The following is a 19,441-nucleotide window of genomic DNA, read 5'->3' as shown; positions in this document are numbered from 1 at the left end:
CGTGTGTTCTTAACCAAGAGAAATCTTACCACAGCAGCACAGTTACTACCTGGGTGTACTTCTGTTTGTCACGGGATTGTGGCCTCCACAAAGAATCATTTGCCTCGGTGTCAGCAATGCATCTTTGTGAAGCCCTCACAGTATTCTATCTGGCGTAGTCAGTGTATGCACACCTTCTGATCAAATGGCTTGTTTTAGGGCCCCTCCTCTTGGGTCCTTGAACCTTCTGAGTGAGATTAATGCTTTCCTTTACAGCTGACTTTGTCATGTCACCATGGAGCTTGCATACAGGTTGAGCATCCCCAATCCCAGGAACACAAATGCAAGCTGTGACCAGCTCCCCAGTCCGAATCTTTTTGAGCATCAACATGATGTCACGAGCAGAAGACTTCACCCTTGACCCCATGTGTCACTGAGCCCCAAGCTAAGTCGAATCCCTTCTGAGTAGACATATAGGCTGTGTGTGAGACCAACGGATTTCGTTTATACTTAGGTCCTGTTCCCAAGATATCTCGTTGTATATATGCAAGTGGTCCAGCTTCTGGAAGAGTGTGAAATGACGGGACCGCAGGCATTTCTAATAAGGGCTACAGCTTACATGGGCTCCACCGGCCACATTCCTAACCCAGTGGCCCTGGCTGATGTCTTTGTTTGCTCCCCTTGGTCCCCTGTACTGGACAGGAGGAAGGTATTCACGGTAACATATGAAATGTGTGTTTGAACTGACAGGTAACAAGGACTTCCCAAGCATCATCTTCTGGAAAGCCGCATGGCTCCCCACATCTGTCGGCTGGTCACCTACACTTACATCCCCACCCTGGTCACATGGGTCACTCAAGACACTGGGTACCACTTTGTCTTATTCAAGTTTAATCCCAACAACATAAGACATAGAATTAGGGCATATGACAGATTCCTAACAATGAAAAAAATAGGGCCGAAGCTTCATTTGCAGTTGGCTCCTCCGTGAGTCACTTGTATTTGAACAGCAAGTGTGGACTGCTGCTGCTCCTTCAGCAAAAATAGAAATCCTGTGGCCACACGCTTGCCTGATTCCCATCTTGCATCCACCATCAGGAACCCTTGAAGCCCTCTTCTTTGGATTCGGGTTTTGAAATGGACTCTAGTGGAAATCTCCACCTTGGGAGAAAGACTCCCACTCCTCCCACCTTCGTTACTCCACATGCCACATGGATGGCTTTCCCCCCCACCACCCTTGTCCTCTCCCCCTGCTCTGGTGGCTCTGGTCCGACTGGCTGGAAAAGGAGCAGCAACCCAAAATGCTGGAGGGAGGGTGGGCAGCTCACCTCCGCTCTCTACTTTCCCTGTTGCTGCAGTGGCTGTTGTTTCTGCTGCTGACGCAGCGGCTGCTGCTGCCTCTGTGGCTGCTGCCTCGGCGGCGGCTGCTTCTGTGGCTGTGGGTGTGGCTGTGGCTGTGGGTGTGGCTGCTGCTGCTGCTGCTGCTGTTGTTGCTGCTGTTGCTGCGGCTGCTGCTCCTGCTTCTCCTGCTGCTGCTTCTCCTGCTCCTCCACCTCCACTCCCCCCTCCTCCTCCTCCTCCTGCTGCTGCTGCAGAAGCACCTTGGTTAGGGGCCTGGTACATTCACTACTGTCTGAAGGGCTCTGCTCCTCCTCCACAGGCTGCTGGTCCTGTCTTTGATCTTGGGCCCGCTTCCTTTCCCGCATCTCTTCGAAGAATATTTGGCAGCTGAAGCCATCTCGGATGCCATGCTGGGCGTGGTCCAGCAGCGCCTCCAGCGTAGGGAAGACTCTGCAGCAGGCCACACAGCGCAAGCCGTGGTTGGTGGTGACCAGCCAGTCTGGTGGTGCTCGTAGCTCCTGCATGCAGCAGTCCACAGGGTCCTCAGTCTGTGGGCAGTAGTGCTTGCAGGCTTCCAGCTCCCAGCGCAGGTCTGTGTTGGAGGCCATCTCGAAGGAGGAGCCTTTCCTCCGCTGACGTTTGATGAACTCTGCCTCCCGTATAAGGGGCTTCCTGGTGACTGGCTCGAAGCCATCATCAGTCTCCCAAGCCACTGCCACGCCGCGCACGGTCTGCACGTGGGTATACAAGGCGCACACGCTCTCAGGTGGGGTTTCCTTCTGCTCTTCGGACTTGTTAGAGTCCCAGGACTGGTACTGAGAATAGGACTGATACTCGGAGGATGACTGGGATGATGGAGAGCTGCTCCAGCCCAGCACCCCCTGTGCCCGGGCTGCCAAGTAGATGTCGTCCTCAGGGAGGAAGGCAGGCCCTGGCCGCGGAGATGACTCATTCCTCCTCATGGTCCCTGAGAAGTGAAAGGAAGGACAGTTTCGTCAGTGTGCTCAGAAAGGCTCCATTCATAACTTTCCTGAGAAACCACAAGCAAAATCATGCAGGATCTGCCCGCTATGGGAGGGTGCTTGTTATTCCTCAGAGATGACCATAATAGAACGATCTCAGAGGGAGAGAAGGATAAAAGAATGTGTGAATGTTATCAGCTGAGGTGTAAAAAGCCAGCACCTGGTAAACTGAATGCAATTGTATTCGTGGATTAAGATTAAACAAACCAGGAACAATGTGCACAGAACAGACACAAAAAGTAATGGGCCTGCTAAATGAAAGAGGCTTTCCTGTGATCTCACTTAGAAGACACTGTAGAAAAAGCAAATCAGTAGGGACAGAAAAGTTGCCAAGAGCTGGAGGGGTGAGCAGGACAGAAAGGAGCCTTAGAGAAGCCTTGGGGGCCATGATCATAGTCTGTGCATCGGCTTGGCTGTCATTTGCAGGAACATTGTCCCAGTCCCTTCCACTGTACACATCATGTACTTGGCAGACATCAGTTCAATAAAACTCACTTGAAAATCAAGAATGGACCTGGGCTGTGGGGCTGTGGGAGAGCCTGTTTGTGACTTGTCTCTCTTGGGGGACCTCTCCTCCACTCCTTGGAAACATGTTGTGTCCCTGTCACCATGTAAGAGTGTACTAGGCCTCCATTCCATTAAGATTCAAAACAAGCCTAAGAAATTTCACTACCGTGATTTTCATCCCACCAAGGAAACGGAGGCAGAGGATGATCTGCGTACCAGGCAGAGTCTCTTGGTTCTAAGAGCATATCTTCTCCTAAAGTGCTACCAGCAGACACACCCTGGTGTCCCCTGAATTGGCTTTCTAGATTAGCATGTATCCATGAGGAATGCTTATATTACTACAGGTCTTACAGGATTAGCATATTTTTCTTCAACCACACATCAAAATCAATACATAAATGTGAACAATTTCATTCTCGTCTACGTATCTCCTGAAATAGCCCCATGGATGCCCGACAGCCTAAGTACCAGCTTCCCCTAAAGACCACTTTTCTTATTTGGTTTGTCTGATCAACATACCCCTTTGGTAACAACATCAGGACCAACCTTCCTCTTCCCCATCTATTCACTACCTTGCCAGCACACTCCTGTGCTCTCCTCTGCGGCGTCTGGGCTGGCCATGCCCACGGCCGTCCCATTGATTGGTGTCTGTTCTCCCCTGTGCTCCATGAGATGGCGTTTCATGACTTCAAACCAGCACCCAGAATCTCGGTGAGAGCTGGTGTGGGCTGTGCTGAAAGCCCTCCAGCCAGCCCCAGCCTGAGTGGCCACATGGTTACTAGGACCCTGGCTTTATTCTGTGATGTCATCAGTGACACGGGTCTGTTCTGCAAGGCTAAAAGTCCCCTGCCGGGTTACCAGGAAAGGGTCCTAGTATGACCTTATTTCCCTCTGTGGCCTTTTCTCTCCAGTCTCTTCTCGGGAACACGCATACAAAACCAGACACATGTTCTCAAGTATGTGTACACACATAAAGACTTAGATGCAGGGGTTGGAGAGATGGCTCGGAGGGTCACAGCGCTGGCTCTTCTCCCAGAGTTCGCAGATCCGATTCCCAACACCCATGACACCACCTGTAATTCTAGTTCCAGGGAGCCCGATGCCTTCTTCTGGCCTCCGCAGGTGCTGTGCTCATAAAGAGCAAAGATTAATGCAGGCAAAACAGCTCCACACACAAAATGAAAATGTTTCAGGCAAGCACACAGGCACTTACACACATACATGTAAATGTTCACATGCACAATCGCTTAGATACACATGTTAAAATACACATCAAACACATAGACATGGTACATTAGTATATGTTCTCACATTCACACCGACATACACATAAGCATATGAAGCACATACACTCACACTCACACACACGCACGCACGCACGCACGCACGCACGCATGCATGCACTCACGCATGCACACACAAGGACTTTGAGAATCGCCTTCTCCTCTACGTACACAATCAGCCAAGCATGAATCCGACTAGCCCCACTCTCCTCCAGCACTTCCTGTCATTTGCATACATTTGCATAATTTTTCCATGCATTTCCTGCATCACCCTGACCTCACCAGCTTTAGTCCCTTGAATTCTAAAATGCTCAACAGTCCTAAAAAGTGACGGACTTGTGAGAAGCCCATTGCTCCCAAAGCAATACTAACACCACCCAAACAAGCATCTTCCTGGCATTACTCCACCTAGGAGGTAAAGCCACTACACAGAGCTGGGGAGCTCTACTGAGCCTTGGGAAATCAAACATGCAGTAACAGAGATCCATGCTGACAGTTGGAAGAGGAAACTGTGTGTCCTTTCTTTCCGTATAAACACAAAGGCATGCCTTGTAAGATGATGATGATGATGATGATGATGATGATGATGATGATGATGGTGATGGTGGTGATTATGATGATGATGATGATGATGATGATGACGACGACGACGACGACAATAAAAAGAAACAAAAGAAGCAAGGGTACCAGCATAAATTTAGATGGGCGGTGGAGGAAGGTTAAACCATTTAAGGGATAATGCAAATAATTGTCTTGGGGAAAAAGAAGACTCAGCCAATAAACAGCCCTGAACATTCATATTCAATGCTATAAAAAGATGAACTTTGGTCTCACCTCACATGAAACAACTGGAACATTTTCATATAGCTCAAGGTTACATTTTAACAATAAGTGTGTAGAGAGTAAAGTGACTTGTATGCAATTCCAGCGTGGCTTTACTAAGAGGTATCCATCCACACAAGCTCTAAGGGTCTTTTTATTTTGAAGTTTTATTTTATTTTGTGGTTTTGTGTGTGTGTGTGTGTGTGTGTGTGTGTGTGTGTTGCGAGTGGGAAGCAGGGAAAGGGGTACACATGTGCCATGATGTTTGTGTGGAAATCAGAGGACAATTTAGAGAAATCAGTTCTCTCCTTCTACCCGGTGGGTTCTGGGGATTAAACCCAGGCTGTCAGGGTTGGTAACAATTGCCTTTATCCACCAAGCTCATGGATGGACCCTTTATCCACTGAGCTGTCTCGACGGACCCTTTCCAGGTCTTTGTCATTGTGTCAGTATGTTACCAAAGCTCACTTAACATTCATTCGCAGTGCTAGGTGGTGCTACCTAAGAATCCCCACACTGGAGAGAGGAATTGGTCAAATCTTACCTTGAAGTCTATCCTGGCGATACACTGCAAGATCCATTCTCAAAAACAAAACAACAAAACATGAAAACAAAAAACAAAGTTACAATTTGTACTTGCATTTCTCTTAGTGAAACGAAACAAAAGAAGTAAAGGAAATTAGTAGGCATGCTCTCCCCACCCCAGAATTAATTAGATAGCTAGGAGATGTCTAAGAGGCCATTCCTTGTAGCCATCATAAGGGAACTGCACCTTAAAAGCTCACTTGTCTACTGCATCACAGTTTCCACTTATAAGCGAGGCAAAAGTGAGAAAGACGGACAATACCAAGTACTGGTGAAGACTAGCGAACAACTTCCCCATGGCCCCCTTAACAGAGAAACTTATGTTTTGCAAGTTCATCTGTACCCACCCAGCACTCAATGGATGTCAGTGGGCATGCTGTATACTGTACTCGCCCCATCATCTCTGGCCTGGGAAGGAACCACATCTGCATTTTATAAAACAGACACACTGAGAAACACTGATTCCAGCTGTGGCTAGTGATAGAAAAACCAGGAAACATTCAGATAGCCACCAAAAGAAAGAAATGGTCAAAGAAAATGCAATGCAACCAAACTGTGTAACACCATTCCACAATGAGAGCCCCACATACTAACAATCAAACGTGGTGATGGTCTTACCAGTATAAAAACTAGATGTGTGCCCTTCTCCACCAAAGCTCCAAATCGATCCTGTATCAGACATATTTAAAGGCCCAAAGATAACTTGCAAACAGCATACCCAAGCGTGAGCAGCCCTCATAAGAAAGGAATATTTAGTTGGATCGTGGGAGATTGACTTTCCAAAGATGGTGCACTAGTTGACTTTTCTGTTGCTATGATAAAATACCATGACCAAAAGCAACTCAGGGAAGAGAAGATTTGTTCTGGTGTATAATTCCAGAGAGCCCATAGGAGTTGGAGGTACGTCAGCAGGTACTGCTGGCTGATCACATTTTCATACACACTGGGGAAACCAAGGAAAAGAACAGGAAATAGACCAAAGTATTCGTCTCAGGCCCACTCTCTTCCTCCAGCCAGGCTCTGCCTCTCTGTTGTCAAGTGAGAAAATTCCTCCCTAAGCCTGGCCCGTAGGCAAGTCTGTGGGGTATTGTTTTGGTTGATCACAGACTGATAGATGTGGAAGGGCCCAACCTGTAGAGGGCAGTGTTATCCCTGGACATGGTCCTGAGTTGTTTAACGAAGCAGGGTGGTCAAGCCATGAGGACCAATCTAATAGGCAGCATTTCTCCATGGTCTCCCTCCAGGTTCTAACCTCCAGGTCCCGGCCTTGAGTTCCTGCCCTAATATGCCCTTGTGATGGATGTGATGTGGAAGTGTAAGCAAGACAAACTTTCCTCCCCAAGCTTCCTATGGTCATGGTGTTTAACAGAGCAATAGAAACCCTAAAACAATCACCAAAGTTTCCACCATCTCCCCAGAAGTGCTCTACCAATGGGGCCAAGTGTTGAAGTACATGAGACACGGGAAACATTTCTTCATTCCAAGCACCACAAATGTCACAGCAGCTTCAACCCCCTTCCCCCTGTGTTCCTCTTGCATAGTGTGACAGGGTCCCTCATCCTGGGCCAGGGCAGATTCAGTAATGGTCTCAGACAGTCCAGTGGGAAGGATAGGAGTGTCCCATCTGCCACACTAGGCTAGCAAAGGTGGCTAGATTCTGTCCACCCTCACCAGTCTCCTTTCCAGTTATCCTCCATGATTCCAGAGCACTCAGAGCACAAGCAAAGGCCAGACGGACATTCCCCAGGCATCTGCCTCTGTGAGCCTCTGTCAACCCCTCGCTTCAAGAATCCAAGCGTCTTCAGATGACCTCGCTGCCCAGCTGTGGAGGGGTCCAAGTAGGGCCCTGCCTGAATCCTCCACCCTCAGAGAGAGGGCGTGCTTGTTGTGCCCTATATTAAGGGACAATCTGCTACCCAGCTACAAAGATTCAGTGGGCATTGGTTTTCCCTGCGGTGTTTGAATATGTTTGGATGACACGGCTCACGGCGGGCAACCCTAGCCTTGCTTGGCCATTTCAGAATCAAGTGATCACATGGTTTTCCAGGACAGGCTGAGAGGACACTTCTTGCCACCTCAGCTGTGTGACTTTTTGTTCAGATCCAGTGTCCTCTTAGCAACATCAGCGCCATTAACCTCAGATAGCAAACTACCGACTAGATGATATGACTTGCGGATACCTGGTCTTGATTTCAGCTGATCAGTGTCTAGTCAAAAAAAAAAAATGGTTTCCAGACTTCCTAGAAAGATCCTCTCTCCTCCCAAGTGACCTTTGAAATCCACTCTATGGTCCCAGCAGGTAGGCACTGTTCACACTCCTTATACACAGGGAGGTTGAGGCACAGTGGGGAGGGTTACAGAAGGGTTTCTAGCCACTGTGTATATAGGGCAAGGCTGCTCTCTAGTGTGGTACAGGAGTTTGTTTCCTATCTTGTTTAAATCCTACAAATAGCATGTGTTGTTCTTCAACCTCACAAGGCCTCTGGACTATTTCTGTCCTTGAGAAGGACCTTCCACTTAATCCACGCAGACACTGAGCAGAGAACACCCAAAAGGGCTTTGCTCGGCCCTCTCCAACCCATCCCTACCCCTCCCCCACCACCCCTGCTCCACAGTTTTCCAGCTGGTTCTTTGGTCTTGCCAGGAACCTCCTTGCTTCTCTGAGGCAGCCAGCAGGGGTGGTGTGCAAAACCCCAAAAGGCCCAGCACAGCATTTTCTTGGAGCTCTGGCTGTCTCTTGGCCAACGCTCTGCACACATCGCAAACGAGCCATAGCCTTGTCCAGAAAGCCTGCGGTATTTTCCAAGCCTCCTCTCTTCCAAACCCTGCCTTGGTTCTTTTCCTCAGAGAAGGAAACAGGAAACAAAGCAGCCGTCATCGCGCAGGAAGCAGAGACGCCCGCCACACTTGCCTTGCCTTGGCTTCTAATTCCAGTGAGGCTTGTGCGATGAAATAAGCTATGGGAGCCTCAGATCACCCATCCCACACAACCAGAGCCAGAAATAGCCTGTCTTAGCCTGGCATGGCCAGGCTGTGCTCGGGCTGTGTTTGGAGGATTTCTGTGGCCAAACCACCATGTAAAGGTGTTTCAGTGATGAGAGACCTTTTCTTCTCACTGGAAGGAAAAATGCCTCCCCAACAGTGACAACTTCTGAGTCCCCTCCTAGAAGCAAGCAGAGCTAGCACCTAAGGGAGGGAGGAATACAGCAGCAGCCTTAGTAGGTGGGTCAGGTATGGACCGAGACAGAGCTGAGGAAGCAGTGTTACAGTGAAAGGATTAAAGATGGCCACACCCTTGCGTTATGCAGACAAAGAAAAGTGCCAGGGTGATCAGACAAGTTGAGGGTCCAACAGAGGAATATTGCTCTCGGAGCTGTTATCTATTGCTTCTTGTCATTTTTTTTAAGCCAATGAGCTAGTAGACCCACATGGAAAAACTCAGTCGCTCAACCGTGCATCAGCAAGAGTAGGGCCTCAGCAAAACAAGCGCAAGCAGGAGGCACAGAGGTTGGTCACTGTCCACCAGGTTTTGTAACAGGCTGTTCCTTGAACTCAGCTTGTCTTCAGCTTTTGAACTTCACCTTTGGGCCTCTGAACAAACAGCCTAGGCCTTTCTCTGTCTAGGAGAAGGGAGGGACTGAGCCCTCAGGCACAAGAAGTCCAGCCAAGAGCCTCCTCGCTCCTGGTCATTTAATGAGGCTGCTGTGTGCAGAAATGTCTCGCTCTAACAGCTGGACTCCAGGAGCTGGCTCCCAGAGGCTGACCACACCCCCTGTGTGTTCTTAGAGAGTCACACAGGAAGCTCGAGGATAGAACTGTGTCTTTACTCTCAGCCAGGCCCCCCAACTCCCAGGCTGCAACTGCTAAATTAACTGGAATGATCTCGTACTTGGACTTCACATCCCTGAAGGCTGGCTTGGTTAACTTCCATTTCCACGTCCTTGCATGCGTTGTGCTGTGTCCTTTGCTCACGCCAACGGCCTATATGGGTGGCTTTGCAGGAAAATGACCTGAAGTTACATTTGCCCCAGCACTTCCAGCCACCAGAATCATGAGCCAAATCTTCCCCTTGCATAGGGCTTTCAAAGACCTGCGTCAAGGCCAGCCTATTCCCACACCATTCTTCAGAGAGAGGATGCAGATGCTTAATGAATGAGAGAAAGGTCCCGCAACTCTATTCCATCTCCAGCATAAAACCCCAAAACCCAGACATGAAGTAAAGTGGAATAGAGGCTCAGAGACTTGGGCCACACAAAGTGACCAGATGAGAATGAATTAGCAGCAAACTCTGGTGAGGTTCATTGGTTCCAGGGCACGGGACTAGAGTAGTTACCCACAGGACCCAAGATCCTTATAGTCTGGGGCAAGGGCTGGCTTTTTCCCATCTAAGGTCTTGGTTTGAGTGCCTATGGTTATTCAGGAGGTGGGTTGGTGCCACCGGGAACTCAGTTTTTTACATCATCCAGGTAAGGAGGTTTACAATGCAGATGGGGTTTTAGCAATCGGGAGCATGGGTCCGGCCTAACAGTGGCTTCTGGGAAGACAGGACTGTGTCATGTGAAATGTCCACCATAACGTTCCCAAGAAAGTGAGCCCAAGCCAAGGCTTAGAGCAGAGCATGAAGCAGGGCTTTCCAGTTGACCATCCCCTGAAACATGATGGGATTGGCTGGACATGGGACATAGTTACAGTCACAACATACTAGCCCAGAGACCTGGGAATTCTGCTCCTTGGGGAGTTTGATGCTAAGGGCTATTATTAGCTACAGATGTTCCACATATTCATAGAGCGACCTTACGACGAGGGAAATAGCTTGAGATCGGCAGAACTGAGATCTCACATGCTAACAGCAAGAGGGATGGGCATCAGAAACCAGATTAGCTTCTCCCACCAACCTACCTGTGTCGCCTACATCAACCAGCACCGTTAAACCCTTGCCGAGGTTGAGGAAATTCAGCTTCACTCACGTGGGAAAAGATAACACTCAGTCCCTTTGTGTTGCTACAACAAAATACCTGAAGCTGGATGTTTTATAAGCAAAAGAGGCTTATTTGACTTATGAGTCTGATACCTGGAATCTGAGCTCCACAGTACTGACACAGGGTAAGGATGTCATGCGTGCATCTCAACACAGTAAAGGGCAGAAGGAGAAACAGCTGCCCATGGGCTGGTGGCCTCGTTTTTTAAGAATTCACTCTGTTGTATTATGGTTTAAGAATTCCATACATGAATTTGGTGTTTTGATATGCTGTGTTTTGTTGAAAACTACCCTTATTCCCTCCACTGCAATTCTCCTACTTGCTTGCTCGTTTGCTTTCCCAACCTAGTCCTCTTAATGCTGCCGGTGTGTGTACATGGGTGTGGGACCATCTACTGGAGCATGGGGAGTCTCTCCTTCCCGGGCTGTGACTCTGAAGAAAACCAATGCTCCCTCTCCCAGCAATCATGGATGGCTGCAAGTCCCTCAGCTAGGGATGGGACTCCATGGCTATCCCCCACTTCATCCATGCTGGGATTTTGGCTGTCTTGGTCTTGGAAGGTCAGGGGACATCTTCGCTCCGGGCCGGGGATCCTGATGGCGACTGGAACTCATCAGTGGTTCCATTTCCTTTTGGTTGTTTCTGTTTTCTACCTGGTGTAGATGCCTCAGCCTAAACCGGTGGCCCTGTATTGTAAACGTTTGTTTACATAAGAAAATAAACAATGAAATTTGGGGGAAAGATGCAGGCTCCTAAGTAAGACACGACACGGAAGGCTTCTGGTCTACCTGAGGCTCTGTACCAGCCCCTCCCACAGGTCCCTTATCAGCTCCAGCCCCCTGGAATCAAGAACTGCTTTCCACCCACAGGTGCAGCTAATGGAGCTGGGCTAAGGAGACCTGCCCCGGCTACAAAGGGTTAAAACCGAACCCGCAAAGGATAGCAAGTGTTCCCTATGGGAGAGGTGGCATGGCACGCATTTACCAGAAAACATAAACTAGGACAAATGAAGACAGTAAGCGGCTAGGGAAAAGCCTAATAGAAGCCAACTGGGCTGCAGGAAGAGCCACGCCCACAGTGGGCTTGGCCAAGTAGACCTTGGAGGTCAGAGCAGCCTCTCCAGCTGTGTAGATTCTGCAGCGCTCAGCCTTCAGCTCAACACCGCCTTGGAGGTTGGGTGCGATGGACTCAGACCCCTAGGGGTCCGTTGTTCTGGCTGCTGGGAGGATGGCTCACCCCAATAAGTTAGCAAAGCTAAGCACAGGTCTACCACCCGCTGGGCCCTTGCTTTATCGGATGTGGGTAGCACTGCTCCCTGAGTTTGGGTCCCAGACCGTGAGAAGGTTGGCTGAGTCGAGGAGGCTTGGCATGTGCATTTGATTCTTTTCTCTCTGGCTGTGAATCTGACTAGCTGCTTCAAGATCCTCCCCTTGGCTTCCTGCAGTGATGGATTCTAACCTGGAAGTGTGGGCTAAAAGAACCCTTTCTTCCCGAAGTTGCCTTTTGTAAAAAGTGTTTTACACAGCAACAGAAAGGAAAATAGGGCATGTGACCTGGCACACATATGTACGTCCCTACGGACGTGCACTTGCCTGCTCACCCCCTCACCCCCAGGTTTTGTTCTCCCATCTCCTGCAGCTGCTAAGTCGTGGAGCGGACTTCATCACTAAAGGTCCCTGTGAGCACCACAGCAAACCATCTTGCTGCGCGGGGCTTTCTGATTCCTGCCTTTCCTCCGCCAGACACGTGCACCCACGCACGCATGCACGCTCTCCCAGCCACTCCTGACCGAGCAGTCTCCAGAAGGGCTGGGCTGAAGTCAGACGTGGCACCGCCAGCAGCCCAGCCTAGATGTTTTTTTGGTTTACAGTTTTGTGTGTTTACAATGGTGAAAAGCGACCCCATGCCTGGGCCTCCTCTGAAGTCGAGCAGCCAAGGGGAATACAATCCTCTGAATCACTTGTGATTTCAAGGCACTTCCACTGACACTAGGTTTGATTGGCTTGTACCCTGACGTAAGTCGGGGAAATCTCTGCTTGCATCCTAAAATGCTCGAGCCGTGTCATGGTGTCCATCTAAAACTGTGCTAGACAGTGTTGTAAATTACTCTTTATTGAGGAGATGTCCCCCCCACCCGAAGATGAATTACTCAGAGTCGCTGGACGACAACGGAAGTGCATTCCTGTTTTCCCAGCTGTCTGGACCCCAATGTGTTATGGTTTCTTTCCCTTCCCCTCCCGCACCTCTCTTCCCTGCTTTCAGTTATTAACATGCATTCATTACAAAGTCACCGAATGGGAGGCCTGAGTCCTCGTGGTGCTTTCTCCACCTGGCATCCATCTTTTTTTTTTTTTTTTTTTTTTTAAGGGACCCAAAGAATTTAACATTGGGAAATGTCCCATAGGTCCTCCGTAGGCATTGGTTCCTCTCTAAAATGTTCCTATGGAATTTGTAAAAAGTCTAGGGGAATGGGTGCTCCTTGCAGTCATGTCTCGTACCTGGCCTGGCCCCCTCTGGGGAAGTGGTTGACACCCCAACTAGGACTTTGTTACTTACCATTTCACAAACTCAGTATTGGATCCCCCACCACTTCTAAGCACGAGGTGTTTAGAGAACGCTCCACGACTTGGATACTTTGAGGGTTGGGCTGGTACACATCTATGTCCACCAGGAAGATCAGAGCCTTCCCCAACTCAGTGCCCAGACACTGAGTCCAGAGATTCCTGGATGGGGATCAGCCGTCCTATGCCTGCTGATCTTACCCATGGGAGTAAAGGCGTCACCAAGTTAACTGCTCTTGGGAAAAGAAAGCAAAGGGTGAACTTCTGCTGTCCTTGGAGTCAAACCTGAGCTCTAAACTCAGAAACCAGAGAGGAGGCTCCCTTGGTGTTAACGCTGGGTATAGAGGCCATGGAGTCCAAGGTCCTCAGCACCAAGGAAAGGCACTGGTAACTCAGTTAAAGCTGGCAGATGGCTGAAAGCCACAAAGTGCCTGATGGCATGTGGAAAGGGTACCATGGGCATGTGGTTCTGGAAAGAGGGGACAGAGGGTGCAGACTGAGTCATTTTACCTTCTGTTCCCCCTGGTAATTGTGCTGTTTGCAACTTCTTTTTGAATCAAGCATAGTCATTTCAATTTTCCCTCCTGGGCCTCTCACCAGTATTCTGTGTCTCTTGTCATCATATCCTTTGATGACATCAAACTCTGTAGAGTCGCCCCGTCTGCCACTTTTGAAAGTTAATACCTTGACACGGACCATGGGACTGGCAAGATAAATCATTGGGAAACGGCCATGATTCTGGCCATAGGTCTGTCGTTCTACTTCCGTTTTGTTTCTAGTTCCTGTTTTGAAAAGTAAGTCACCCGTGCTTGTAAAATGTGTCAGGACTCACGAACAGAAGCACCAGAGTAGGTGTATAGAAAGAAAGGTTAGCTTGAACAAAATTTAGGGTTATATAAGTACTAAATCCACAAGGCAGGCCGGCTGACAGAAGACCGGAAGGAGCTATGGTATAGCTCATAGCTGAGGCTGTCTATTACGGATTTTCTTTCTTTTTTTTTTTTTTTGGTTTTTTTTTCTGGTCTGGGGCCCGATCCCAGGGCCCTTTGCTTCTTAGGCAAACGGAATTTCTTCTTGCTTGAGACAGATCATTCTTTTGCTGTATGCAGGCCTTCAGCATACTAGGCGAGGCCCACACACACTGTGGAGGGAAATCTGCTTTACTCGAAAACCAGAATTTAAAAGGAAATCTTACTCACTAACAAATCCATAGGATCATTCAAAATAACTAAACCATGTATCTAGGCACTTTGATGTACACATAAAATTAGCTCTAACAGTAAATCCCTCTCACTCGGCAGGACTTGAACTCATGCTCTCTTCTCAGCTGTAAGACAGTCACTGAGCTCTCTGCTCTGAGTCCTGGGTATTTCAGATAGGCGTTAAGGCTGTGCATCAGTCAAAGACTGGAGGGGGATTTTAAAGAAGACTCACTCCATCTTTTAGTTGGTTTTCTTTCTGGGATTGATCCCCAAATTCTAAGAGCTGTGATGCCGGGGCATCAAGACCCACCCCCAGCCTTGTGTGCAGTATAAGCTGCCCTTGGGAAGATGCTGGATACCGAGTAGACCTTTGATGCCTTTTAAAGGTGATTTCACTGCTCTGTGCACAGAGTATATCGTGAGCACAGACAAAGGGATAGATAAAGATGAATAACTTGGCCATCCCAGTCATTCATCCCCAGGTTAGATTCCTGCATTGCTCTTATGGTCCCATGACTTCGAAGTAAATAAATAAATGTTTTTGTTCCAGCAGTTAAAACTTGTATATGCCTGTCATTCTGTGTGTGTGCTGTGTGTATGCCTGGGTCGATTGTGAATGTGCTTTGTGTTTATACTGTGTATATTCTGTGTTCTGTGTGTGTGTGTGTGTTGTGTACATATATATGTCTGTGTGTATGCTTCAGTGTTTTCTGTGTTTCTGTGTATATGTCTATGTATGTGTTGTGTATGTATCTGTTTGCCTGTCATGTATAAGTAAATGTGAAGGTATGTGTTTATGTATGTGTGTGTTTGTATTGTATATGTGTTTGTATATGTACCTGTATGTTTTATGTACCCCTTTGTGTCTGTGTATGTGCGTCTGTTTGTATATATTGTGTATGTGTGAGTGTCTATGTGTGTTGTGTGGCTGTGTGTTGTATGTGAGTGTCTGTGTGTATCGTGTGTCTATGTGTGTGTTATGTATATGTCTATGTATGATGTGTGTTTATGTTGTATGTATATGTTGTATTGTGCACCTGTGTGTGAATGTTTTGTGTATGTGTGTGTTGTGTTTCTGTAGGTGTATTGTGTTAGTGTATCTATTTGTGTGTCCATGTGTATTGTATGTGTCTTGTGTCTCTCTGTGTTGTGTGTATCTGTTTCTGTGTGGTGTGTGTATATGTCTGTGTGCTTCTGTGTATGTCTATGTGAGTGCTATGAGTTTTGTATGTGTTGTATTGTGTGTGTATGTTAGGTAAAATTATAAAAGTGTCAGAACCGATTCCCATGTGTACCCTGGCAGTTGCACTCTTTTGCTAGTCCTAGCTTTGGTGGGCCATTTGAACTAGCACCAATTTGTCTCAGATTAGTGTCTCTCCCAGTGGCTCTCTGCTAGTCATGAACTCTTTGGTTCCAGTCACCCGGTAAAATCAAGACTCAACAAACTGTAACCCAACAATGAGATTTACATGTTAAATTCTCAATCCACAATACATCTACACAATAAACTTACAGTCAATTGATAAGGATATAAACCGCCCACCTAGATAAGATATAATTTGCCCATGTAGACAACACAAAGCCCTGTACACATCCATCCCTTAAGAACAGTCGTAACCACCTGTAAATGTGCAGAGAGGAGTCTTAACATCAGCCTCCATGTTCTCTCGGCTGCCTCCCTCCTCCTCGCTCCAGTCTCCTCTGCCTCTAAAACTTTTCTCCCGCCCATCCTTCCTTCTCATCCAATGACAGGCCTCGTTCTATCTTGTACCTGTCTTTACCTACGTAATGACATCAACCTACATGTGTATATGTGTGTTTCATATATGTATGTATCTGTTGCATATGTATATATTGTATATGTGTCTATATGTAGTTCTGTGCTTCTGTTGTGTGTCTGTGTGTATTATGTATCTGTGTGTATTAGTATATGTCTATGTTTTGTGTCTGTCTGTGTGTCTCTGTGTGTTGTGTTGTTGTGTACCTGTGTCTGTTATGTGGCTGTGCATGCTGGGTGTCTGTGTATATGTGCCTCTGTGTGTGTTGTGTCTATGTGTCTGTATGTGGTATGTGGTGTGTAATGGACCCATCCCAGACCTAATGTGTGCTGAGCCCCATTTTCTTATTTACATTTGCACTATAATTTTTATATAATTTTAATTTTAGTTGTGCTCCTAGAAAATAACATGTTGCTTGATTTCAAATTCAAAACACAGGATTTTATAAGTGGATTTAATAAAGTTAACCAGTTTACATCTAATTTTTCTGTATTTACATTTTTATTGGTTCATTTTAATTTATGAGACAAGATCTTAATAGTCCAGGCTAGCTTCCAACTCACCATGTAGCTGAGGATGTTCCTGACCTGGTCCTCCTGCCTCTTCCTCCTCAGTTCTAGGACTGCAGTCCTGCACCACTGCAGCCACTGTGTCTCAAAGACAAAATACGTCATTTGCCCCTCCCCCCATCCTTTCTCCCACCTCTTCTGGACTGTAGTTGTTGGTAAACAGCCTACATATTGTTGTTGTTGTTGTTAGCATCTTCATCATTTGCCATCAATCAGTTAAGAATGAATCAGTCCTCCATAGGGTATCCCACCACCACCTGCATTTTTTCCCTGATAACAGCTCTTCCTCTTCTCTGCATTTTCCCAGTACCAGCTCCCAGGCCGAGATCACAGAAATTTAGTAAGTGGGTTTGATGCTGCTGCTTTCCAGATGTGTACACGGACTGTGAGTGCTGCTCCCCATCTCCCTGCTCACACACACACACACCACTGACATTTTCATCTGTGTGTTACACCCATAAGCCCAACACGCCAGAGACGGAGGCAGGAGGATCATCACAACTTCAAAGCCAGCCTGGGTTACAGAATGGCTTCCCATCCAAGCTGGACTACAGAGGGGACCATGTCTTAGAAAGGAAGAAAGGAAGGAAGGAAGGAAGGAAGGAAGGAAGGAAGAAAGAAAGAAAGAAAGAAAGAAAGAAAGAAAGGAAGGAAGAAAGGAAGAAAGACAGACAGTCAGTTTCCTCTGTGCTGAAGTCTGCCTTCTACTTTCTTAGCAAATGATTTGAACAGTAAGCACCGAGTTTCTTCATGTTGTAAAGTCTTTGTTGCTCACCGGAATGGCTATCCCTGATTGTCGACAATCCAGTACAATCCAGAAATGGAGGGCACATCTGTGATCCAAGATCTTAAAGCTGGAAATCACAGACTTTTGATCTGGATCTCGACATGGAACGGCACATGCTTTTGATCTTGAGGCAAAGTGGTTATGAAAAGTTTAGGCCCAGGCCAGGCAATACATACCTTTAATCCCAGGAATCAGGGGCAAGTAGATCTCTGAGTTCAAGGCCAGCCTGGGACAGAGCAATTTCCAAGTAAAGAAAAGGTTAGGACCAGGTGTGGTGGTACACACCTTTATTCTGGGCTGTGTCTTCTGCTGGAGGCCTACATAAGGGCAATGGAAGAAGAAAGATTCACTCTTCTTCACGTTCTTGCACCTACGTGCCAGCACATCCATCAGAACCTACTTCTTCAGGATCCCAGCTTATACAGAAGATCAGCTGAAACACCCAGCCTCGTGGGACTGAGCAACTACTAGATGCTTGGATTTCCCATTCACAAGTGCCCATTGTTGGATTAGTTGGACTTCAAACTATAAATTTCTCTCTCTCTCTCTCTCTCTCTCTCTCTCTCTCTCTCTCTCTCTCTCCTCTCTCTCTCCCTCTCTCTCTCCCCACCGAGAGTGTGTGCATGTGTGTGTGTATTTGTGTGTGTATGTGTGTGTGTGTGTTCATAAGTTCAGTGAGTTTAGAGAACCCTGACTAATCACACATCCAAAAGCAAACTCTCACTAATGTGTTAAGGCAGAATCAGATGAGAACACTTTACAACACACATGCGCTGGTTTGAATATGCTTGGTGCATGGGAAGTGGCACAATTAGAAGGTGTGGTCTTGTTGGAGGAAGTGTGTCACTGCCCAGTGTGGAAGAAAGCCTCCTCCCAGCTGCCTGTGGACAGTAGTCTCCTTCTGCCTGCAGAAGATCTGCCTGCACACTGCCATGCTTCGGCCATGCTGATAATGGACTGAATCTCTGAAACAGTAAGCCATCCTCAATTAAATATTTGCTTTTATAAGAGTTGCCTTGGTCATGGTATCTCTTCACAATAATTAGACCCTAACTAAGACAAAAGTTGGTATCAGAAGTGGGGTCTGTTTTGCACTGGGCAGATTTTGAGCACTCAAAGCTCACCTGCACAGTGACGCACTTCCTCCAACAAGGCCACACTCCTAACAGTGCCACTTCCCATGGCTAAGCATATTCAAACCAGCCCACTCACGGTGTAAAGTGCTGCTCATGTGATTCTGCCTTCACACTTTAGCGACAGTTTGCTGTTCAGATGTGGAATACTCTGGGGCTTAAAATTTTCTGTCTTCATTGGCTTTTGCCAGTGAGAGATGTAGGATGTCACAACCTCTTATTCTCTCCAGCTCTGCTAAGGTTAATTCTTGTGGGTTTATGCCTGTGTGTGCACATGTGTGTGTGTGTGTGTGTGCGTGTGTGTGCACGCACATGTGTACATGTACATGGGTGCTCATGTGTATGTGCTTGTGATACACATGTGTGCCTGTGTGCCTCTGCAGAGCCTACAAGAGGACACACGGTGTCGTACTCTCCTGAGACAGGGTTTTCACTAAACCTGGAGATAGGCTGGCAGACAGAAAACCCCAGCCAACCTTCTGTCCCCAAATGCCCCAGCACATGGATGACAGGGCTGTGTGGCACCAAACTAAACAACCAAGACTGTCTTTTTATGTGCATTCTGGGATATGAACTCTGGTCCTCGGGATTTCATAGCAAGCTTTCCACCCCCTGAGCCCTGGTTCATTCCTAAGAGTTACACTTTTCTTGGTCTATCTGTCTCCCCTTCTAGTACGTTTCCTAAACACATTTTAGAACTTCTGGATCTTTCTTCAACTTCTCTGAACTTCCATTTCACTAGTCATTTAATATCCTTCTGAACAATAACACCAGTCTCACGGAAGAGAGAAGGTCAAGTGGCTCAAATAGAGCCTTATTATTGAGGGAATAGCTTGGAGAAAGAAGTCTGTACGTGAGCAACACAAGTACAATTTGTTTTTCTGAAAATGTCT

At 47.5% G+C, this 19,441-nt stretch overlaps 1 protein-coding gene across 2 annotated transcripts; it reads right to left on the bottom strand.

The window, feature by feature from the left end:
* Positions 1–860: 860 nt before the first annotated feature.
* Fam170b (family with sequence similarity 170 member B) lies at positions 861–3,619 on the bottom strand. Of its 2 annotated transcripts, none has more exons than XM_032919494.1 (2): positions 3,422–3,619; positions 861–2,287 (listed from the first exon to the last, which is right to left on the bottom strand). In XM_032919494.1, the coding sequence occupies exons 1-2, from the start codon at positions 3,531–3,533 to the stop codon at positions 1,317–1,319; spliced, it is 1,083 nt and encodes a 360-aa protein (XP_032775385.1). In that variant the 5' UTR covers positions 3,534–3,619; the 3' UTR covers positions 861–1,316. The 2 variants fall into 2 exon arrangements, with proteins under 2 accessions (XP_032775385.1, XP_032775384.1); XM_032919493.1 differs by having other exon boundaries at positions 1,317–2,287; positions 3,419–3,533.
* Positions 3,620–19,441: the final 15,822 nt, after the last annotated feature.

This window comes from Rattus rattus, chromosome 13, assembly GCF_011064425.1.
Source record: "Rattus rattus isolate New Zealand chromosome 13, Rrattus_CSIRO_v1, whole genome shotgun sequence".
Lineage (NCBI taxonomy): Eukaryota > Metazoa > Chordata > Mammalia > Rodentia > Muridae > Rattus > Rattus rattus.
This window is presented reverse-complemented; position numbering and strand designations above follow the sequence as displayed.